A 25,777-nucleotide genomic window follows, 5' to 3' on the forward strand; every position below is an offset into this window, starting at 1 on the left:
TGTTGAGTTGTAAGAGTTCTTTATATATTCTGATGGACAATTTTAAAATATTTGTCCATTGTGTGTTGTCTTTTCATTTTCTTGATAGTGTTTTTTGATGCACGCATTTTGGTGGAGTTCAGTTTATCTACCTTTTTTCTTTTATTGCTTGTACTTTTTGTATCACATTCAATAAACCTTTGCCTAATCCCAGGTGATAAAGACTTAAGGCAAGGTTTTAGTCCAAGAGTTGTACAGTTTTAGCTCTTATATTTAGGTCTTTGAACCATTTTTATTTTTGTATATAGTGTGAAGTAGGGTTCCAAACTCATTCTTTTAGATATGGTTATATAATTGAAAAGGCTATATATCTTTTCCCGCTGAATGGTGTTAGTACCTTTATCAAAAAACGGTATTTATTGCTTTGTGTATTTTGGGGCTCTGTTGTTAGGTTCATAACCTCACTTTACTTTTATTTGAAAGAAACAAAATGAAATTCATTAACAGAAAGCAAAGTACTTGCTGTATTTATAAAATAATTTTGGTGAACAGAAAAACAAATTAGGAGAGACATGAACTTTCACAGAAGAAAATTTCATAGTATATGATCACTCCAGATAATACTATGCCCAGAAATAATCTAGGCAAGGAGGATGTTCCTCAAAATTCTTCTGCAATGAAAGAGAGAAATTTTTTTTCCTTGCTTATGTGAACTAAAAAAGATCTAAAGTTTCAGAATAAAAAGATTAGATATGTTTTATTGAAGGCTTACTCTGTTTCAGGCACTGGACTAGTTTCTTCTTTATAATGTTTCATTTGATGCTTATATCAACTCTATAATGTGATGTCTTATGTCAGCAGGACTTGAGTCAAGTATTTTTCTACAAAAGCAATTTAAAGAAAGTGTTGCCAGGAGAAACAGGAAAGGGAGTAGGGGTAGCAGGACAGAGGAGGGCAAGAAGCCAACACGGATGGGATTTTAGGAATGGTCTAGTGGGAGATGGTTTCAGCCCGATCCCATAGAGGAGCTCCGGGTTGTAAGTTGTACCTCAGATGTATCCAACATGAGATCAAGGTTCTCAACCATCAGTCATTGGCTAAGTGCTACTCAGGGGAACCTAGGCTCTATCTGCCTATGGGCAATGGTGGTCTGGTAGCTAAGGGCAGTTCCTCCAAAGAAAAGTCCCAGGAGCTCTCAGGTGGTGGTCTTGGGGCTGGTATTGGAAACCAAAGGAGGCAAAAACGGGGTGAGGGGTGCTCAGAAAATGTGGAAGAAATCCAAGGGGATCTGAGCAGAACACCCACAAAATCTACTATAGCTATGTACTATTTTTTTCCAATTTTGAGAGAAGGAAACAGGCACAGAAAGGTTAAATGCCCAGAAGCACAAAGAGAATGAGTGCAAATGTACCTGACTCCAAATTCCTTTTCCTTTCCCCTTTACTCTTTTGCCTCCAGTCATGAAGACACTGTAATTTGGGAACTTCAAAGAATCTTCTTTCAGACATCATGTGTTTTTTTTTTTTTTTTCCTTAAAACAGAATAAACTTTTTCAGGTTTTTTTACTTACAGTCTGTTAAACCGTAAGCAGAAATTTTTACATTAGCATATTCATGGGCATTTTTCCCCCTAGGAGACAGTTGATAGCTTACAAAAATTTCTTAAAGAGTATGTAAAAAATAAAAATCTTACAAATCACTATTTTAAAAGATCATTCTCCATTTTTACCTATTTTCCTGCCTAGAGCTGCTTTTCTAAAACACTAGTCTCATGAGCTCAGATTAGTTATAATAATTACAAATAGCAAATTTAGAATATTGACAGCTTTTCCCCTCCTCTGCTTTCACCACATACCATACGTTTGAGAAGAACTGGCATTTATTCTTCTTTAAACGTTTGGTATAAATCACTCATGAAGCTATCTCGTCTTGTGCTTTCTTTATGTCGGAAGTTTTTTTATTACTGATTAAATTTATTTACTTGCTATAGGCCTATTTAGACTTCCTATTTTTGAATAGAAGCACAAATAACTTTCACATTATTTTGTTAGGCAAACAGATTTACTTAAAATTAAGGCAAAAAGTTCACTTAGGGCCTTAACTGATCGTGGTTTTTGTTTCCAATGATCTGTTCAATTGGATAATTGCCAGATTTTCACGTAGTGTCTGTATGACTTACACACACACACACACACACACAAACACATTATCATATGGTATTTTAAAAAAGAAATTCCAGTAATTTTCCTGAACATTTTTCTTCTTATCATTTCATATAAGTAGACACAGTTAATCACTGGGACTCCCTTTACAGAATGAATCTGAGGGTATCTCTGTAAAGAGGCAACATTCTAAACTTTAGTACTGTACATACAGCTAAGCCCTCTGGTCTGAGCAGGCTCTGAGGCTTTCGGAGGACTGGGTAGAGAAAACTGGCAAAGTTGTCCTGAGGCAGTGGAGGGGTATACCCACTTTAGGAGTGTGGAGGGGTGGGAAGTCCCATCCTGGATCTAGCTGCTGGAGGTACCAGATAAGGTGAAAACCTTTGACAAAGAGTTGCTGCCTTTCCCAACAAGTGGTACTAAAAATGGGGAGATTCAAATCCACTCATAATTTTAGCTGCTTTTGCTGTATTACTTAGACTGTATCGCTCCTTCCCATAATTCACCCTTCAGCCACCCACCACCTTGGATCCCATTCTGTTTGTTCTATGTTAAATTTCAATGTAATGTAGTTTAATATTGTCAAAGTCGAAGGCTGATTTCTCTCTCTAATGCTGCAAGAGAAGATGACATGCTGTAGATTGTGATGAGGCAATGTGATCCAAAGCAGAATCCTTGCTTTTGTTGGAGAGCACTGGACATATAAAGACACTGGGCGTATTTGTCAAAAGAACAGAAGGTGGAAGGAAAGGAAGATGATCTGGCAGTCAGGTAACACCAATCCCAAGTCTCCACTAACCGCTCCCATCTAAAGAGAGCACAGATTATAGTTTGCCCCCATGAGATTGCCATTTTGGGTTGGAAGATGGTCGCAATTTCATTTTTCACTTAAGCAAACGTCCGTTGCCGTACTGCTAGGTATGAGATGAGTAATCGTCAGGGACGCGTTTAAATTACAAAATAACGGTAAATGGGAGAGAAAGAATCTTTCCTCGGGGTTGAGGCCAGATCCTCTAGGGCTGGGAGACCCAGGAGTGCGGGCCACTGTGCACCCTCGAGCAAAGCAGTGTGTGACGAGATGGGATGTTCCCTCAAATGCTGAGAAGAGCCCTCGCCAATCCCTCGGAAGGTTCCCAGAATAAAAAGCCCGGTCCCTGCTGTGCAAAGACTGAGCGGTACTCCGGCGTACTTTTTCCCTGTCCCAGGCGTGCAGAGTCCACGCCGCGCGGCCAGATGCCCCAATAGTGTACCTGAAAGTAGGGATGGGGCCAGTTACAGCTGCACTTTCCCTGCAGAAGACAGTGAGCCTTCCCGGGATCTTTCTGGGAGCTCTGAGTGTGAAAACGGTCCTCCGGCCAGCGCAGGTTGAGAGAACGGGAGGGAGGGGGAAGCTGTGGGCGCCCAGGGCGTGACGGGCGCAGGTGAGAAAGTGAGTTTCGCGGAAGCATCTGCCGGAACCGCAGACGGGGAGAAACGCAGTCCCACCGCGGCTCCCGGGCGGCCTGGGCTGTACCTGTGCGCGGCGTCCTTTCTCCGCTGAGCCAGGGCAACCCGGAGCCTACGGCCTCCTTCCCCGCCCCTGCGGCCCGCGGTCCCAGCCCCGCCCCGCCCCGCCCCGGGCTGGGGCTCCGCTGGGGAACCGGCCGAGCGGCGCGCGCGGAGGTGTCCGGCGGCCAGGAGGATGGCCAAGATCCCGGAGCTGGAAGACACCTTCCTGCAGGCGCAGCCTGCGCCCCAACTGTCCCCGGGGATCCAGGAAGACTGCTGTGTGCAGCTCCTGGGCAAGGGCTTGCTAGTCTATCCGGAAGAAACAGTGTACCTGGCGGCCGAAGGGCAGCCCGGGGGCGAGCAGGGCGGCGGGGAGAAAGGCGAAGACCCGGAGCTGCCGGGGGCAGTGAAATCAGGTGAGTGCTCTGCCGCATCCGGAGCTGGGAAGGGGACGGGGACGTATTCTAAGAAGGGCACCCAATAATAATAATGCATCCCGAACAAACATAAGGCAGATGTAGAATGTTCTGTCCAAATCTTTGTATTTCCTCAGTAAAATGTCAAGTAGAGACTTGACATTTTGCATAGCCCCCCTTTCCTCCCCTCCGCCCCCACCCCAGTAGGCTACTACTTTGAAGTTAAGGTACACTTAAAGGCGACTTAGTTGATTTTATATTCTGTTCTTCTTTATCATCCCTTCAACTGGCAATCAGAAATGCACTTAAACAATGGTAACTTTTCCTCTGAAGAAGAGGATGCCGACAACCACGACAGCAAAACCAAAGCAGCGGATCAATACCTGTCTCAGAAGAAAACCATCACGCAGATTGTGAAGGATAAAAAGAAGCAGACACAGCTCACGCTGCAGTGGTGAGACTCGCCCGCAGGGTACACTGAAGCACCTGTTGACGTTTTAACATCCAGCGTCTTCAGGATCTTTGATTTTCACAATTTACTTCTTCCTCAAACTTTTTGGGAAAGTTTAAAAAACCAATTAGAATTTAACCCAGAATTTTTTTCACTGAGTTTTTAGTATAGAGACGTATACAAGTACTGATGAAGGATTTGCAATACAAATGAAAACCACATTACGTTGTTCCTTATTGACTAAAACCATATTTTCTTCAAATGTAAGCATTAATGAACGTTTTTATGACTTACTGGCTTAATATGCAATCAGTTCAGTCCTTACATATTTGTTGTTTGATAGTTTTTGAGATTATAAAATATGATTCTTAAAAACAACTTAAAATGAGGAAGGATCTTAACACTGCCTTTATTCAAAAGAGGGCAAATTAAAAATAGTGTATACTCTATAAGATGAAATGTGTTTGAAGTAGAAGACATAGAAAAAATCGGTTAAGATATCTGTACTAAAATAGAAGTTCAACTATTTTTATAGCATCTATCATATATGATTTATAATAATAAAATATTACAAATTGGATTTTGTGGAAAATCTTTTAAAACCAAGAATTTATCAGTAGGATTTCCACATAGAGTGAACATTTTGTAATATCTATCTAAAAGAAAGACGGCTCTAAAGTAAAAGCATTATATTAAACTTTCCTACATAGTAGGAAGAAATAGGAGCATAAATTTCCTCACGAATTCCAAGTAAAAAACAAACTAATAAAAAGGACTGTATATTTACTGATTAGTTACATAACCTAATTTTATGTAAAGTATGATCTAAGGAGCCTTAGAAAAATACAAGATAAAGAACTAGTAAATTTTATTTTTATTATTTATTTAAAGATTAAATTACAATTTACATATAGTAGTTTTTTTGTGATTATATGCTTGAACCCTTTCAAATATTTGAAATATAAGCCAAATATTCATCTAAAGTTGGAGTTTAACTATTGAAGTTGATGTCGTGGTTACTAGTTAAGAATATACTAGAGCAGTTAAGTAATTGAGTTAAATATCTGGGATATTTAGGATACAACTATTTGCAGCAGGATAACTGGGGCAAAAGTGTTTTAATTTCAGATATATTATTGAGCTGTTTCGAATGATTACTCCATTTTTTCCATTTAAATTGAGTGTGTGGAAATATATGTTTCTTTTACGAATAAATGTATACATAAATATATATAAGTTAAGATCAAAGAAAAACTTGTACCCCAAATGAACATCATACTTATGTCTAGGATGATTCAATATTTTGAAGACAAAGACAATGCCAACTACAACAGTATCAAAATAGCAAGATGAAATGTGAACATTGTGTACATGTAATTAAAATATAATTTTTAAATAGATAAACTAGAACTGAAAATCAAAGTGAAAAAGCTGGCTGATTAATTCCAGTTTTCACTATCAACTAGTATGTCAACTGATTTTATGTATATATATTGATTTCATATTTTGAAACACTAGATCTTAGTTTTTGGTCTTTTTTTGTTCTTCATTAAAAAAATGAGTGATATTTTACCTGTTCAGGGAATACTTTCTTTAGCCTTTATCTTGTACACATTAGGATATTTTAAATCAAATCTTCGAAGGGTTTCATCCAATTTTAATCTGCAGACTCTATATTGCATCGTTTCTGCATTATAATAAATATTATCTTACTATACATAAAATTGGTATAAGTAAATTTTAGTCAAAATCACCTACTGAACTGTTAGGAAAACTGGGAATGGAATCTAAAAGTTTAATTTCTACATTGCTGTTTAGAAAGTTGTAACACAAATATGTATTTATTACATTTATATAAGTTATGCTTAGTTACAAATTAAATGGAATTACTCCAAATTTTCAAAGGTTATATAGTTATTTTTATAATATAAAGTTGAAGGTATATATGTTATGTTTGGAGATATCTATAGGGAATTACATTATCTTTTAAGTGTATAGGATGTTTTAGATAATTATAGTACTGATGACAGTAGTAAAAAGCATAGGAATAGAAATATATCAGTGTCATTTCAGACTTAAGTAAAATGAGTTTATCCTCATGTGTTTTGCAAATAAATGCATCATTGTCCTTCCCTAATTATTCAGGGCTGAGAAATAGGTTTTGAATGAAAGTGAGAGAATGTAAGCATTTGCCAACCTGAAGCTTGACAGCCCTTTAGTACTAAGAATGTTTTAAAAAATACCCATCATCTTCAATTTCACCATTCATATTTATATGTCACAGAGCAAATCATGATGAACCATGAGGTTTATATAGAAGACCTAATATTTGTGATGTGGACCAGGCATGGTTTTATGTTAGCTATGATATTTTAACTGTACTAGCAGATTTTTCACTGGGGTTTTGTACTTCTAACATTAATCCTTATAATTTGATTTTTAAAAAATATCCAGAATAAACGAAGTCTACTTATGTCTACTCATTACCTCATTTATAGAGTCCATATTCAAAATGGGTAATAAGTCAATGAGAAAGTTGAAGGAAAAGGAAATAAAATATTTGACTTAATTTTTGTTCCTTTTTCTTAGGCTTGAAGAGAATTACATTGTATGTGAAGGAGTTTGCTTACCACGGTGCATTCTTTATGCACACTACTTAGATTTCTGTAGGAAAGAGAAATTAGAGCCAGCCTGTGCAGCCACCTTTGGAAAGGTAAATGACACATATTGGCTATAGTGACTTATAACTAAAGTCATGTCAGGCAGATAGCATGAAAACGAATTCATCTGTGCAAGTTCTCTTAGAGAATATTGAGACATTTGTTTTGCAGGCATAAATTGTCTTAAGGACTCTGTTTGGAATTGCTATATGTTTATAACTTGATTTTGAATATTAGAACCCTAACTATTAGAAGATCTAATGTGAATTTAAAGCAAGCTTTGTTTAAGCAGTAGCATTTGCCTTCAAAGAGGGATGCATTAAAGTGTATAGTATGGCCTGTGTTAAGAAGCAAAATTAAGTGGAGGTGACAAGTCTCTTGCTAATGCAATTAGTGGTTAGTGGTTATCCATACTATTTAGCTAGTCCAAATATATGAGTTTTTAATAGGTTTTAAAATGTATTAAAAGTTCTCCTAATTCTCCATTTCACTCTATGTTTACATTCCAAATCCCGAGATTTTATGATGGGATGGGTTAGAATTCTCTCATTTAAAAATATTTCTTTCTACCCAACCTGTGTGGTTAGGATGGGAATCTATATAACTGACATTATTATGCTTATATATATAGAGAGAGACATCACTTTGAGAATCAATATGAATCTCTTAAGAAAGCCTTGTTCTTTAAGATTCATGTCATGCTGTGTTTGAGAACCTAGGATTTCCCAGAAAAACTTTAGGAAGCTCGGGTCTCAAATATTGTATCTTATACAAATTGAAATCCAGATTCTAACCTGTAGAGGGACTCATTGTCCAGAAAATAATGAATACTATAGTCCAGCTTCTCATTTAAAAAATAATGTTATTTATTTCAAAAACCTATCTATTTACAGAGAGAGTGTGATATTATACATTGTAATCAGGTAACCTAGGTTCTAGCCTAGACTGGACTAATTTATTGTGAGACCTTCTGAAAAGCACTTAATCTCTTTAAAAATCTGTTTACTCATTCTATTAAATGAGGAGTTTGGATAAGACAACTTCTAATATCCATATTAACATTACCATTTTGTGAGTCTACCTTATGGGAATAATTCTTAACTGCTTGGCAGTCATGAAGCACCTTGAAAACCTGGTAAAACTATAGAGCCAGCCTCCAAGAAATTAATACATACATAGTTTGCCATGGAGCTCTTTAAAGTTCATGTATGGATCTTCAAAGATTGAGGTTAAAATTGTTTTATGTAGAAGACTTTTTAAAAAATGTGTAATCAGATCCTAATTTTAGCAAATTTAGAGAAAGGAACATACAAAACAAAAAATTTATAACATTATAATGGAGATACAGTAAGGCAGAGAAAGTTTTATATGTCCTTTGGGGTTGGGAATAGATTTTTAATTGTGGGTAAATCTCTGTATGGAATTATATGAAGAGACCCAAATCTTCTCACTCCATACATAAATAAAGTAATAATTGCTTTGGTAGTACCATCAAGCAAAAGCAGATATTGGTATGATCTGCCTTAGAAATCAAGACAAGGTCAGTAGAGCACTTCAATCAAAAAAGTACCTCCCTGCCTCTGCTGATGTATTGCTTATCAATATGTGTAAGTTATTACTTTTTCCAGACTAAGTATTCACTCACAGTTCATTCAGAGTTCAACATTTACTTTCCCCAAGTAATTGGCTATGAGTGGCTTGCATTAGGACCGTATACTTTCTAAAGCCTAAAGTAATCATCTTTCTTTTTAGACAATTCGCCAGAAGTTTCCCCTCCTAACAACAAGGCGGCTTGGAACAAGAGGCCATTCAAAGTAAGATACCAGTGAACATATTCAGGTTCTGCTCTTGTGCATGAAGATTGACACAGATGTAAAATAAGTATTGTCTTTGTCAGTACAAAGAGAACCAGGTATTCTCTTGATGAAGCAGACTTTTATCAACTGTGAGAACTGAAAAAAAAAAGTAGATTTTAGAATAATGTTTAAAAAGCAAATTTTACATATGAAAATAATAATGTATTATTATTTCTGCTGAAATAATTTAAATGAGTCATTTTCATAATCTTAAAGCTGTTACTGAAGGCACCAGTGTTATGAGGAGGAATGCAACGCTCCCAAAGAGCAAAGGCCCAAACCAGGGGGTAAAGAGCTTTGAGTAGGAAGGAAGTGCCTTAGCATGCTTCAGGTTCTTCCTCTAGTTTTCTTTCTGAGACAATAATTTCTTGATATCTCCTTCTTTTCTCTTTAAGACAAATGACATGCACAGATGACCTGTTTGGTCATCTCTTAAGGTAAATATAAACATAAACTAAGCTGTCACACATTCCCCCTCTTTATGTCTTTAAATTTTCCTCTCTGTTGTGGCAGTCTCTGGAGAACTCCCAGGTACAGTTTCTCATTCAACAGCTATTTTCTATGCGTACTGTGTTTTCAGTTTCTCCTTTCCTTCTGCCTATGAGCATGTCCAGATCTCCTTTATGCTGAGAAAGAAAAAAGTTCCAGCCTTCATGATTGCTCTAGTATTTCCCCCTTTGAGTTGTTGCTTCCCTTACCACTGATCACATCCCTCTGACCTAGTCCATTTCTCTACCTGGGCAAAAATCCAATGGCTGGTTTTTACTGTTACTCATCTTCCTTGGCTCCTGCTTAGCATTTGAACCAACTGATAATGCCCTCTTAAAATAAACACAGAAAACTACCTCTATAGCTTCTCTGTCATAGTACTATCTAGGCCCTCTTCCCTCTTCTACCACTCCTTTTCTGGCTTGTCCACTGCCTCCTTCTGCCCTGGCATCACATCCAGCACTGATCAATGAAAGTATAATGTGGCCACATATTTAATTCAAAAATTTCTGGAAGCCACGTTTAAAAAGTAAAAAGGAACAAGTGAAATTAATTTTAATGTTTTATGTAATCCAATTTATCCAAAACATTATTATCTCACTATGGAATCAATATAAAAATTATTAATTGGATATTTTACATTCTTCTTTTCATACTACGTTTTTGAAATCTAGTGTGTATTTTACACTTACATCACATCTCAGTTTAGACTAGCCACATTTCCTGTGCTTACCCCCACATACGGCCAGTGGCTTTATTGCTTTATTGGATAGCTCAGCTTTAGACACTTGCAAAAACATAAGTCCTACTTTTTGAATTCTTTTGAATATGACTCTCCTCATTGCTACTTTCATAGCCTGGCCTTGACTCTGTCTTTCTTGTCCATTCATGCAGTTTTTCCAAACTGACCTTTTAAAGTTGAGATTCAATCATATCTCTTCCATGTTCAAAACCTCCACTGGCTCATAATTTCTACTATTAACAACAAACTTTCCTCAACTTGACATTCAAGGTCCATCATGATTTAGTCCAAGTTCATTTTACTATGTCACCTATTTCTTACTTTCTAGCATGTAGTCTATGTGCTCACCAAATAATCATCCCAGTAACCTTTGATTCACTCCAACTGCCAGTCTTCTGTTTAAGTTTATGCTGTCTTCCCCTGGAGAATGCCTTTTCCCATATATGTGTGTTGAAATTTTACCCATTTGAAAGAATGTCTCTTGAACTTCTTCCTTTAGATCTTTTTTTAGTCCATTGATTTATTGTAGGCTCCTTCTCTGCACCCTGTGGCAGTTTGCTGGTACCTATCTTAATGTGAAATTAACTTATCTCCTCCTCTAAACAGATAATACATATTTTGAGGACAGAAACTTTGTCTCATTCACTTTTATATTCTTTCTGTTGGTCGATATATAATAGATTATCAATTAATACTTATTTAATTGATTGCAATTAATGTTAACATTATTGTGGCCTGGAAAGAATAAATAAAGTGCCAGATTCAAAAAGGCAAAATAGGTCCCTTCCTTCTAACCAAGTCAACTTTATTTCAAAGTTTGATCAGTTTAACTGACTGATTTCTACTGAATTTGATTCCTACTGAATTGTGTAGGTTGAGGAAAGATAATGTTTAAAGTAAATAGATAGGGGGAAAAGAGGCAGAGCAATGAAGAGAAACCCTCTTGACAGGATCTACAAGAGGGTGGGCTGGCAGGCTGCAGGGAAAGTCAATTAATCTTTGAAGGAGCCTTTAGGAATCGGGATGAATCATTAACCCTGTCCATTGTGTCACAGTGGGGCTCTAGTACTTAGGTTGATGTAACAACATGGGGTGACTTCGGGCAATTTATTTGAATCCAAGAGCCATAGATGTGCCCAATAGCAAGGCATTAACAATTTGAATTTTTTTCTGCTGTGCTGATATGCCATTTGATTTTTGTGACATGACTTTTTTGATATGTTTATATCATAGAGAAAAATTAATTTTCCATATTTAAACTACGTATGGTAAAAAATATAGCAAAATGTAGTTTGTATATCTTGTAAATAGTAATTTTTTTGACATAATTATTCTTAGCTAGGTATGTTTCTGCCTTTATTTCCAAGAAATATCCTTAGCTTTTATCTTGGAAGATAGAATATCAAAAGGCATTATAGCCTAATGGTTAGGGACATAGGCTTTAAAGTTGGACAACTTTAAACATGAATCTGATGTTTCCATGTATAGCTGTGTGACACCAGCTTTCCAGCTAGTGATTTGTTGTAAGGTTATTCAGCTTTTCACCAGTAAAGTGGGTATACAATATCTTATAGGATTGTTGTGAGAGTTAAATGAGATAAAGTATAGGAATGAATATAGTAGTGAATATGCTTTCAACCCCACTATCCTTAATAATAAAAAATTAATGACTCAATATAAAATATCTGCAATACAATTAAAAGTTATTTACTGAGTATTATACACACACACAGATACATGCACTCATCTCTAATCCTTGCAATAATGATAGAAGATAGGAATTACTGTATTACAAATGAGGAAATTGCATTTCAAAGGTTATTGGCTTGCCCAAGGCCACATAGATAATACATAATAACAATCCTGGCATTTGAATCGAAGTATATCTGACTCTAAAGTTTATGTTTTATCTGCTAGTAAAAGTAGGGAAGCCTACTACTTTTTTTCCAATATCAATCGTATCAACAAATAATTGTTCAATTGAATGTTTGATTTTTGACATATAAGTTTTATTAAGTTTTTTTTAACAGATCTAACAGTTCTTAAACTTTATTAACATATTAGATTCTTCTTCAGAGAACAAACAACACTTTACCATGCCACAATTGTAAGGCATTTAATTTAGAGGTATTTGTGTTTTATATAACAGCAAATTTGTAGCACAAACACAATTTTATTTTCTGCCTTTTAATTTTAGTCCTAAACATGTCTCTGTTATATATTATCTTTGCAAACATTTCTAATGGCTATTATTTCATAAACTTACATTTTATAAAAATATTTTTATGTTTCTATGGAAATATGAACAACTGAATGAAAGACAGAAATATAAAGTAAGTATACCTTAGAAAATCAGGGAATCATAATTTCTCCCAATTTTACTAGTAATTTTGCAAAACATATTTTATTGTTATTGTAGTGTTTAATACAGTACTTTTAGCATAGTATTACTAAATATTTATTGAATTATTTAAAAAATATAAATAAATGTGATATTTATTTTAACTTCCTTGGATTGCATACTAATACATACAAACATTGTGAAACTGTTCTGATGATGATTACTTAAAAAATGAGTTCTCAGTTTGGCCAAATTATTATAGGATAGCTAGAGTATGTCCAGTCATCTCACTGGGGACTATCAGAATTTATTTTAGATTATGATTGACTCAAAAGGTTCTCCTGTACTCTGGGCATGAGATAGCACCCTCTTTTTAAAAATTGTTCTTAGATGTCTTTGAGGTTCATGAAGCAATGTCACTCTCTAAATTTTACTGGTCCCTATATAAAACCCAAAGTTTGGAAAACACTAATCTATGTGACAAAGAGATGACTAGTAGGGCCTAAAAATCATGAATGAATGTGATGTCTATTTTCAAGTTCTATTTTCCTAAGTTTTGAAATAACTGGCTATTAATTACAGTAATGTCTTCACAGCTCTCACATTTGTGCATGTGCTACTTCTTTCCCTCACTGAAGAGTGAAAGATGAAAAAGTTTGACTGTATAAAATGAGCCCAAAATTTATTCAATTAAATGGAAGAGATAAAATATTTAAAACAGATATATTAAAACAAAAAAAAATAGGCTGGATGTGGTGGGTCACACCTGTAATCCCAGCACTTTGGGAGGCTGAGACAGGAGGATCATGAGGTCAAGAGATTGAGACCATCCTGGCCGACATGGTGAAACCCTGTCTTTACTAAAAATACAAAAATTAGCTGGGCGTGGTGGTGTGCACCTGTAGTCCCAGCTACTCAGGAAGCTGAGGCAGGAGAATCACTTGAACCTGAGAGGCGGAGGTTGCAGTGAGCTGAGATCGCACCACTGCACTCCAGCCTGGTGACCGAGCGAGACTCCATCTTAAAACATAACAAAACAAAACAAAAATAAAAAAATAACCAAAAAAAAAATCTAAACAGACAGGATCACTGTGTAGGGCCAGATATCATCCACTGTCAAAATTAGGAACAATTAAAAATGGAATAATTTATTTTCAGTGGCAAGTTCAACATTCCACATGAGAGGCCACTGCTGCTGATGGTTATGGAAAAAAAAAAATCTCTAAAGATGAACATGAGGGGTCAGGAAGCATCACTCTAGGGCACCTAACAAGTGTGCTTTGGGGACAAAGCCAGTCAATTTGCAGGTCCATTAGCAGCTCAGCTCTCTATCCAGTTCCTTCACGCTTACCATCCCCTGCCAGCCAAGAAAACCAGCAACCCCAACGGCAGACACTGTACATTCCCAATACCAAGATAAAAATTGACTTTACTTTCATGTTTCTTCTTTTCTTCCCTTTAGTTTTACTACCAATTCCAAAAGTATACACCTGGTTTTATTATCTGTGATATTTTTTAATTGAGGTTTTGAATAAATAAAAAATGAAACAAAGTTCTATAAGGATAATAATGAAGAATAATTCTTGCATATTTTATGGTTATGAATACGTTGAGAATAATCAGTCCATTCCTACTGACATGGATGTACAAAGCGTGATGCTAAAGAGTTTTTGAGATGCAAAGAATTGTAAAACAGGGTACCTGCTGGCAAAGAACTTTCGCTATTCATCTTAATTATTTAATAAGCATTTTATTGAGGGTCCTATTGCTAACTAGGCCCTCGGATACAATGATAAGCAAAAACCTTGTATCCTACCCTTGCTCAGAATGGCTTGGCTAAGTAAAGGAGAACATAATTGAGCCCACAAATAGATTTTACACACATGGTAGACTGTTTGATTTTAAGTTACATTTTAATTTTTTGTAGACTTTGATCAGCCAAATCTTGGTTTTCAGACGTGATGGACAAAAGCTATTATCTTATTTATTAGTAGTGATTTAGTGGGTTAATAAAACTGATATGGCAGCTGCTCTTATCATAGCAAGTTATTGCAAGTCCCTGAACAGCTTAATCCCATCATTTCCTTATCAGTTATCATTTGTGTAGTGTAAACTAACATCAGGGCTACTAGCTCAGTGGGAACATATGTTTCAGGAATTCTATATAAAGACTGAAATGGAAAAGAAGAAATATAGATGCAAGTACAAATTGCTCAGCAAATGAAGAAAAGTATTAGGCACAAAGTAAATATTTTAGTAGTAAAAAAGAACAGCAATAATTTCATTTGTCATATTAAAAGTCTGTTATATTTTATAACATGTTCACATTAAAATGTGGTTACAAGCATTAATTATTCTTCTTTTTTCATAAATTTTAAATCAGATCTGTCATTTGACATAAGACTGAGGAAAGTTGCTAATAAATGAACACAATTTTCTTAGCTAATCATAGAAGGTGCTTTCATGACACATTTTCTTGAAGAGATTAGCTAATCATCCCCAGGATTTTTGAGCATTTATCATATATCTTCTTTAATAGAAATGGATAATAATCATATAGGGAGAAGGAACTGTGAAATGTTTGGGAACCTTTATTCAGAGTAACCTACAGGATAAGCATCAGGTAGTGTTATATAAATTTAAACAACTATTTCTTCCACAGTGAGACAAACATCACTTTTTATTTAACATACACCAGCATATCTTCTTGTTATATTACAGTATGCATGGTAAATACTCCCTAGCAAGATTTATTTTAGGGTCATCTATTAACCACAAAATAATGCTATAAAATATTGCAAGTGAGATGAAAAATTTATGTACACTTTGCATGAACTCTCTCTCCCCAGTTTTATGAGGTTTATCTTTAGTGACTGGGAAGACAGAAAGCTGCTCATTTATTATCTCTTCTCTGTTCTCAGAGACACTAAATCACTCAGATGACAACATGTACCTAGTTAGACTAAAAGGAAGATTAAAGGGGAAAGGTTATTTTGTTGGCTCCAGAAGAAACTGGGTATGAAATGTGCTAAAGCATTACAGTGGTCATTGCAAAATACTGAGGTTTGTATTGCTAGCAACAGTCTTTCCACCAAAGTACACCAATTTCATGCCCTTTATATATATTGTTTACGTATGCAACTTTTGTTCAATCTCAGTGTTTTACTGATGACCTGGAAATGCAGTGTCAGAAGGTGGTTATTGAAAACTATCAGCTTTAAGAAAATTTGTTTTATTGTTTTCTAAATTCCTAGAAGAACACATTGATTTAACCAGTAAATATATGAGGATTTTTCTTCGTACTAATTTTTAATGAGGAATACAGTGAAGGGAAAGATAAAATTCTCATCCTCGAAATCTTAGGGTTTAGTATGGGAGGTAAGCCATGTATACAAATGCCAGTGATACAAGGACAAAGCTTTATAGGGTAAATGACCAAGGGAGGAGTTCAGGGGAGTTCAGGAGTTTTGCCTGAGATATCAGGCAAAGCTTCATGTGTTAAAATATGCCTTAAACTATGATTAAGAAACGAGGACCTGATGGAAGAAGGGTATTCCCAATGGAGAGTTCAAAAAACCAAAGGTACCACCATGGCTATGGCAAGCTATTTATGAAGAGCAAGTCATCCTGATAGTAATAGTCAAGTTTCTACAGTTCCTGTGATAGGGTTAAAGGAGTTAGTAGACTTCCTTACATCATGTTAGATAAGAGATTCTTTAATTTCTACCAAATTTTAAATTGTGGTGATATGTTTAAGTATATGATATTATATGAAATCTCTTAACTGGCAAATTTTTTTATGGTTTTGTGACACATTGTTATTTTTAATTTTTCAAGTTATTCATTCATTTATCTAATAAATGTTTATTAATTTCCTATTACAGGGAGCTTACATTCTGGGAGTTTATATATGAAATGTCAAATATGAAACATCCAGATCAGTGGTGTGGGTCTTAATAATTCATGTTAGTTATCTATGCTTACATTACTCCTGCCAAACAAGAATAAAGAGTGTGTGTGTGTGAATGCAGACATATTTGAACTGTATTTCACTAGAACTTTCTAATTGTAAATAAAATTGCGATACAAAAGAGAGATATCTTTTGCATCTTGAGTGTGGAGGCAATATGGTTTGTGGAATCATGGGTTTAAATTTTGCCTTCAAACCCATAACATTTTTAAACAAATCACATAATTTTTGAATGTCTGTTTTGGAATGGGGATAATGCTCTACTTGCCGGCTGCTGTGAAAATTTGAGATCATGTACACATATAATTCTTTGCATGTAATAGATGCTCAAAAATGGTAATTATTTCTATCATGACTCACTATCACCTGCTTCAATGGTAGCAAATATTAATTTGATATTACAATTCTCTGTTTGCATTATTTGTTCCCTCACAAGACTGTTAACTCCTCCAGAGACTCTCCTCTACCTCTCTTTCAATCCTCAGCACATGGCACACAGTGAGCACTGAATACATGTAGGAAAAAAAAGAGTGTACTCTTTCACTGGTTCTGTATCTCCTGGCATGTATATAAGATTGTATGATAGAATATGCTCAGCTACATCAACATATCTAAAATCTAAGGCATTGCTAATAAGAAAAGGACATGCCATTTCTCTCTTGTAGAGCTGAATGTAGCTGACCAAGTAATTTTCTTCAGGTGTCAGTTTGTGTATGGGTTTATAGTGTTATTTACATTTGACTTATGCATAAAATACATACATTAATTAAAAAGCACGTTTTTTTGAGTATATATAAAATAGTTACTTTTGGAATGTAAATATTTTGGATGTAGGTAGAGGCATTAAATATTTCTATTTGTAAAGATATTCTGTCCTAATGACTGGGGACGGGAATAAGGGGGCCAAATAATATAATCATTTATAACAATAAGAAACAAATAAATTGCATAATAAAACATTCTATCCTTAAAAGTCGTAAGAAAAAAGTTACACATCTGTATTAGTTAGAATTTATTTAGTCTTAAAATGTAGCAATTTTTTAAAAATGTGAATATCAAATGGTTTTAAAAACTGCAAGTAAAATGTACCTCGGTGCTGGTCAGTGTAGTCACTTTTCCATGACAGCAGGCATCAGAAGGCCATAGACTATAGAGGAATTTGGAAACATGGATATTCCTGATCAGATTTTCAATGTCTGTTTTGTTCATCATTGTACTGACAACTAGCACAGTGGTCAGGGCACAGTATCTGCTCTAATATTTTTTGAACTAATGGTCATCCCTTTGACTTGTCTTGTGATTTTTGTGTACCACCTGTGAAGACAATGTAGTTTGTTCTCAACCTGCATGGCAAACCATTTTACCACACTGAAAAGAGGATTAGAGTTGAGAAACAAGAAAATTGAAGTTATAATAAAAGAAGTTTATCAATTTTTAAGCCAACGTTTAACATGTATTGCTTTAGCAAGTGGCTAAAATGTAGTATTTAAACTATAAAGCTTATGGAACAAACAGCAAGCTTTGCAAAAAGAACATGAAATTACAACATCTTTCCATTCTAATGGATCTCTGTTTTCAAACATTATTTGATTTATTTCTTCTAATATATAAACATTTCTTTTGGTATCTTAGTTCTAAAATCTAACAAATGAAATATTAGTAATTATTTCAGACTCTGGCTTATTAACTAATTCTACTAATATATGTGACTATCATCTAAATCTGCTAATTTTTTCACAGTTTTAAATATTTCTCTTACCTATATCTATTAATATAGCTCCTTTGGTAAAGTCTTTATGACTTAAGTAAGCTTCTTTCTTTTCGTTTCTAATTAGAGACATACTCAGTTTAGTATTTTGAAGTTTCCATTAAGTTTTCCATTTTCTTCATTTCTCCCTTTGTTCCATTATACCTTAGAGGTTCTTTTTTTAATCTACCATAGGATTTCTTTTTCTGTACTGTAAAAATGAGCAGTTATGATGGTCCTTTTTTCAGGTTAACAGACTATAATTGTATGTTTACCAAAATTGAGGACTTGAAAACATCTTCCCAGTCTTCCAGAATCATAAAATAGCTTCATTTACCTTGACCACCATATATTATTGTTTCCCAAATATGACAACTCTTTCTGAAAACATTAGTTATAATGTTTGTTGCTGCTGTTGTTGTTTTGATGTTTAAAAATCCTTTTTCCTTCATCTCAAATGACCTTGAATCAGTAGAGGCAAGTTTGCTGCCACAGTCCTGCCCTTAGCACCTGAGAAGAGAGAAGCCATTTCTGGGCCTCCCACTTTGGGGGGCTCATTCTGGCTGTCATCCAACTGCTGTCCTCCCATGAGGCAGGGAGTCCATAGCCTGAGTGAATGTGTCCATCCAAAAACCACATCCCACTTCTGGGTCCCTGGGGCCCTGGGGCCCTGGAATTCCCTGTTCAAACTCCCCCAGGCCCACTTCTTGGGCCTGTATTGGGCATGTCCCAAGTCCATCCTCAGAAGGCCACATTGCTTCACTGGTGTTCATAACCCTAGACTGAGGTGTGGTCAGTGGGTAGCTGTTAGTAGGTGATGCAGATGCAGCTGGATCTTGGATGTGCAGTCCAGTTCCCTCACAGTGAACAAAGGAGCCAGAGCTGAAAAATGGGGTGAAAGTGGGTCTTTCCCCACCACCATGTTCCCGTATGGAACTCCAGGAGTCTAAGAATGCTAAATTCATATTTACCTACTAGATCATTATGGAGGTAACTTGTCAATGTAAGAGGACAGGAATATTTTTGTTAGCTGTTCATTAGCTCGATTTATAGTTTTCAAATAGCTATTCATATGGTAGGTAGGCTTCCATTTGTACTCCTGTCCTGGATCCTGAAAATGCTTAGGAGTGGAACTTCTTGGCCGAGTAGTTCTTTATTGCTGAGGCCAGAGATAGGGCCCTTGATGGATGAACGGAAGATTCATCCATTCAACCAGATGGATGAACTGAGGATTCAGATGGTGGCTCCTCAGTTTAAAGGATCCACTTTAAACTCAGATGGTGGTGCTCGGAAACAACGTTTTAAAATATAATTAGGCTGAAGTCCACTGGAAATCCCCTCATTCTCTTTTTTTCATTTCTTTCCTGATCCTAGATGAATGCAAATTGAAGGAGTTGGTAAACAGTAGGTAGTGGTGCTTCATGGGGGATGGATGGTGGAGAGTGGAGACTGACCACAGAAAGCAGATGCTAGAGGACTCTGACTATCCTCACTAAATGCCCACTATTCCACTAGCATGTGTATAATATTTGTAGTGTTTGTATATGGATGTGTAATATGTCAAGAGTTTGTGGCGTAGGAGAATAAGCTATAATTTGAGAATCAGTGAGTTGCTATACTTGTATTGTGTCTCATGATCCACTGGCATATTTAAAACAAATTATGTACGGCACTGTTACTTTCCACATGTCATTTTCATTGATTTGCAACATAGCCTTCTCCCCATTGTTGCATGAAATTTTGAAGTGAAAATAGTAGTGAATTGGACTTTTGATTACTCATGAGGAAAATAATGTGTAAAGGGTCACATGCTTCATACATATTCCCATGTGTGAGATTGGTCTTCCCTACAGATATGGTAAAGAAAACCATAGCATTTTCTTGTCCAATTGACTAAATTCATGTTGAATCACTCAATTTGTAAACACATACAGTACATATACTTAGAGCCAAAGCCTACATTTATACATTCTTGGGATTTGGAACCTAATGTTTTAGGGGATGTAAGAGGATTGTCAGTAGGTAATTCTCCTATCTTTTTCAAGCCTAGAGTCAGAAATAACAACAATAAGTAGGAGTAGTGACTATCAAAGAGGGATATAGCACATTAAGATGCTGCCTACCTGAAAAATGTCAGCAAGGAAAGGTCATCAGGGTTTGCAGTTCTTATTCATGGTTACGTCAGTTATACCTTAGTCTCTTTTTCCCCTCCAAAAATCTCCTTCATTAACACAGAGCTGGTTCCTGTCTTTGCTCTAGGTATCATTACTATGGGATTGGCATCAAAGAGAGCAGTGCATATTACCACTCCGTTTATTCTGGAAAGGGCTTGACAAGGTAGAGTTACACCATCTTCAAGACAAATTCTCTGTGTTTCTTTAAATATGCATGATACCTATTGAATAAAATGATTTCTTAATTTTGCTTATCAAGATGTTTCCATTTAAGCATCAGACCTTAATGTCCACTTTGTATGGATGATTATATAATCTAGATTACTGGGAAAATATATAACTTGTCATAATTATTGAGAAATTAATTGTGAACTAGTGTTCCAGAGAGATGAAGAGGAGAAATCAAGGAAGCAGAATTGCTTTTAAATTAGTATTTACTAATAAAGCAAAGTCTATTTTCAGGTTGGATTCCATAAAATAAAGGCAGTAAATGTAAATGTAACTTTTTTCTGAGACAACCTGTTTTAAAGATCTATGTGCTTGACTAGTACCTTACCAAGATAGAAAGTTTATTGTAATAATCTCTAATCACATATACTTTGACCATCATCTTACCTTATGAAGGTGAAATTACTGACCTGTTTGGGTTTCTATGAAAGGTAAAACATGAATGAAAATAAACAGCACATTGCTCTAAGCCACTGTTAACTATCATGGGGATATTAGTAAGTGAGGTTACATCTAATGAAACCAGTGATAACACATCATTCATTTTTTAAACTGAAACTCTGAATAATTAGATGTGTATCTGAGATTGCTTTATGGTACGATTTACCAAGAATTGCTCTTAGCTCTTAAAAGAAGAAATTATTTTTAAAAGTAAAGTATCTTGTGGAAAAAAAAAGTTTAGTCACTGAGTCATACTAAGATAAATTTAGATATTACAAGGAACATAAGGCTGCTTACTAGCCACCACCCCACTATAAAATGTAAATATAGGCTGGAACACACACAAATGTTTAATAGTGAGTGTCCTTTACTTGTCTCAAATCTCACCTGACTTTTAAAAATATTATTCATTTACTTTTTTTCTAAAGAACTTATTTTGTTTTAGTAAGTTGAGAAAGATGCTTGATTTCTTTAAAAAAAGCAAATTTCTCCAGCTTATTTCTCTAATCATGGTATGAAATTACTGCTTCTTTAGGTTGTCTACATATCATTGAATGCTATAGCTGTAATTTTGTTTGAACTAATGGAAAATGTACTAATTTTTTAAGGTTTTCTGGAAGCAAGCTAAAGAATGAGGTAAGAATTCTTTTCATCTCTATTTTACATCTGCTATGATATGTCTTACAAGCTGAGCAATACATGTTAATTGTTCCCTTTGGCAAATGTAGAAATAAATGTTATTTATTAGGAATTCCTTGACAAAGGACTTCAGATACAGCTCAATTAGATTTGGGACAACAAATGAATCTTTGCATGGATCTACCAAACAACTTTCAGTTAACCCAGGAGAGATACATTTTAAGTTATCTTTACCTAATATCAGATACTTACAAGACTGTAAAAAAAAACACTATCATTTATCCAAAAAGTTTTCACTTAAATATAAACAAAAAGCTTAAGCTGAGGATATGGAAAGAATTGGTCTTTGGACTGTACCCATTTAGACAAAACATTTATTAGTTATCAAGGAACCCAAATGCTATGCTACACTATGGTTTGTTTTACTACTTTGTGTACACACACACACACACACACACACACACACACGTATACAGTCTTTCTCCCTAGGCTTCCTCTCCACCCCCTTCTTCAAGAACAGACTTTATCTAAATGAGTTAGACTACCATTAGGGACTGCATGGCTAATTAGACACATGATAAGGCCTTCATTATTCTCAAGTTAACTAATCATTAAGAAGAGGTGCTGCCAAGCTAAGGGCACATGACAATGTGTTGTGTAGTAAATCTGGACCTGAGGTAAAGTGTAACTCCATTAGTTTGGTGAAATGATGCAAGCATATTTTAAGAAATAATATAAGGCCCCCAACCCACTAAATGGCCAATTTCTTTCCACCAGTGCTTTTAATACAGTTAATGGCTAATTACATAATATAAATCCTCCAGATTGCCCTTTTTATCAATGAAATAATAGCTCTTTATTAGATAAACAATTGTGAAACTGCAAAAATATTGACTTAGAGATACACTTTGGTTGAGTAAAGTTTATGTCAATAGGGAATTTAAGTAATTTCTCTCAGGTGTTCTTTCTACTAGTTTGATGAGGCTGGTGGTATTAGCAAGCCCTCTGCTGATAAATGGCAAGCCTTGTTTCATGGAATAAAAGAAAAATATTTCTCAAGTCTACTTTTTCCTCCTTAGAAGAGGACACTACAAATACTGTTGTAGATTTTGTTACTAAAATTAAAATATTCTGATTAAGCTCTATAGCCTAACCATTTTCTGTGGATACCTGAAGGCAATAATAGTGTACCATTACTTTGATGATTATAGAAATTAACACAACTAAGAGCTTTCTAAAGGCTCAGAACTACTCTAAATAAGTTTAAAATGATAATAAAATATTTTTATAACACAATTGAAATTTTAAAAAATTATTTTATTTGGGAGGCTGAGGTGGGTGGATCACTTGAGCCCAGGAGTTCAAGACCAGCCTGGCCAACATAGCAAAACCTTGTCTCTACTAAAAATACAAAAAATTAGTTGGGCATGGTGGTGTATACCTGTAATCCCAGCTACTCTGGAGGCTGAGGCAGCAGAATCACTTGAGCCCTAGAGGCTCGGAGGTTGCAGTGAGCCATGATTGTGCCACTGTACTCTAGCCTAAGCAACAGTGTGAGACCCTATCTCAAAAAAAAAATTGTATTTAGGGCGACCAACCATCGTTGGTGTGCTCAGACATGACTTTCAGTGCAAATCTTCATATACATCAGTTCATTTGAACATTCATAACTGTGAGGTATGGTGTCAGCATATTTACAGCTAAGAAAAATGAGGCTGAGAGATGTATTTGCTTTTTTAAGAGGTCAGAGAAAGATTCTATTTTTTTAAAGCCATGGTCAAGATATTAATTAACAGGTGTATTACATCACAGGTACTAGGAGACAAAATGGTGAATGAAGAGATTTGGTCCTGCCCTTCCAGAGCTTTACAGTATAGCAGGAAAGCATATCTTGAACAAGTAATTATAAGAAATTCTAGAGGGTGTCATGGGAGTAACTAGGTTTAGGGAGTTAAGGACATTTTACACAGGAAGTGATATTAAGGAAATAACTGAGAATATAGTGGTAGTTTGGAGGAGGAGTGGAGTAGGGGAAGAGGGAAGAAGAGTGGTTAAGACAGATGGAATAGCATAGGCCAGGGTTTCTCAGCCTCCATACTATGGAAATTGTGGTTCAGATAATAATGTTTATGGAAGATATCAAGTATATTGTAGGATGCTTAGTAGTATCACAGCATCTCTGGCCTCTACCCATTACATTCCAGTAGCAGACCCCCACTCCCTTGTCGTGACAACCAAAAACGTCTCTGACATTGCCAAATGTCAACTACTGGCATATGTGAAGGCAAGCAAGAGGTGTATCATGTTGTAGAAAAAAATAAAAAAAATTCTGCGTAGCTATAGTGTAGAATGAGGTAGAGAGTAATATAATAGGTAGAGGCTGGATTGTGTGTAGTCTCATTAGGTTAAGAATTCTGTAATGGGAAGCCACTAAAGGGGAATTATGCCATCAGACTTGTGTTTTATAAAACTCATTCTGACCATGACATGGAGAATATATTAGAAGAGTGTAAGGCAGGAAGCCAGTAGATCCATTGGAGGCTGTCTGGATAGTCTGTGTAAGAGAAGATCTGGACCAGAATAATAGCCCAAGGGATGGAGAGAAGTAACTGATTTTAGTTGGGAAATATTGAAGGAGAAGCAGTAAGAAAGAGTAAAAAGATAAGGGGTTTAATTTGGGACTTGTCATATTTGATGTGTTTGTGAAACATTTAACACAAATCTTAAGTGGGAAGTTGGATATATGTGATTGGAAAGGAGGACTTCAAGATTTAGTTTTATGGTGATTGAAGCCATGGTAATGGATAAAAATGCTTAGGGAAAAAATGAATGAGAAGACAAGAGGTTACCAAAAAAAAGTTGTGAAAAGTGAGAGAGAGGAAGAGTCGGTGAGATAACAGAGGAGAGTCTAGAGTGGTAGGAAGAGAAGGAGGAGAATACAGTGTCACAGGATTCAGGAGGAAAAAATGCTTCCTACAGAAGGGAATGCTCAGATGGTGCTGAAAAGTCATCAAGATAAGGAGTGGAAAGGATCCATGGAATTAGTTAAGTGGAGATAACTAATGATTTCAGGGAGAGCCTTTTCAGTGGTGAGCTGGGGTTTGGTTTGTGAAACGAGTGGGAAGTAGCATTGAATGTAGAACATTTAGTCAAGTTCAGGGTGATAATTGGAAAGGACTTGGGATTTGGGATTTTTTGTTTTTGTTTTTGAGACAGGGTCTCACTCTGTCACCCAGGCTGGTGTGCAGTGGCACAATCTTGACTCACTGCAGCCTCAACCTCCTGGGCTCAAGTGATCCTCCCACCTCAGCTTCCCAAGTAGCTGGGACTACAGGCACACACCACCACACCCAGCTAATTTTTTGGAATTTAGTTTTGAAGGATGATTAGACTAATGTCTAATGCTAATAAAACAGAAACAGTAAAGAATGAAGACTGAAAATATTAAAGAAAGGAAAGTTGAGAGCACAAGGTCACTGAGGAGGTCAGTGTAGAGGAATTGGCCCTAGAGAGGAGGAGCAGTTCTTCCACTAAAACTAGAAAGAGAAAGGGTAAGTTCGGATGCAAGTAGATTCATAGATTTTTGTGGCAGAAAGTTGAGGTAGCTTCTGTTTGGTAGTTTTGCATTTCTCTCAGGAATGGTAGTGTAGGTCATGTGCTGTGGCAAAAATCATGGAAAGAAAGTAGGAGTTTGAGGAACTTAAAAGAAAGTCCGAGCTATTCTCAACCAGGTTTTCTAGAGAGAATATAGCCCTAATGCCCTAAGACACCCACTGAATATAAGGAATAAACTCTGTCGTGCATGACGGTTTAGAATGGTATTGATTAAGCACCATCCTTGAGAGAATTGAAAAATGGTTGTTCAAATCATTTTCTGTAGGACTTAATTTTCTCACAGATTTATTGAGATGGTAGCAACAGTCTTTGTGGAAGACAAGAAAGTGAGAAGATTGTAAAATTTAAATGGCATGAGCCAGAAGAAATGCAAAATATTC

The 25,777-nt window shown here is 35.8% G+C and overlaps 1 protein-coding gene across 3 annotated transcripts in view; it reads left to right on the forward strand.

Moving 5' to 3' along the window:
* The first annotated feature begins 3,753 nt into the window (after positions 1–3,753).
* RFX6 (regulatory factor X6) overlaps positions 3,754–25,777 on the forward strand; it is a 56,593-nt gene continuing 34,569 nt past the window's right edge. Inside the window, exons 1-6 of one of the 3 annotated variants that reach the window (XM_031012205.3) lie at positions 3,754–4,044; positions 4,342–4,498; positions 7,085–7,208; positions 8,908–8,969; positions 20,560–20,637; positions 21,752–21,779. In XM_031012205.3, the coding sequence (XP_030868065.1) occupies positions 3,822–4,044; positions 4,342–4,498; positions 7,085–7,208; positions 8,908–8,969; positions 20,560–20,637; positions 21,752–21,779 (672 nt within the window). In that variant the 5' untranslated portion in view covers positions 3,754–3,821. Of the gene's footprint in view, positions 4,045–4,341; positions 4,759–7,084; positions 7,209–8,907; positions 8,970–20,559; positions 20,638–21,751; positions 21,780–25,777 lie in introns of those variants that run through there. The other 2 variants (XM_055391780.2, XM_063707814.1) reach the window with 2 other exon arrangements.

The sequence above is a fragment of the Gorilla gorilla genome, chromosome 5 (genome assembly GCF_029281585.2).
Source record: "Gorilla gorilla gorilla isolate KB3781 chromosome 5, NHGRI_mGorGor1-v2.1_pri, whole genome shotgun sequence".
NCBI lineage: Eukaryota > Metazoa > Chordata > Mammalia > Primates > Hominidae > Gorilla > Gorilla gorilla.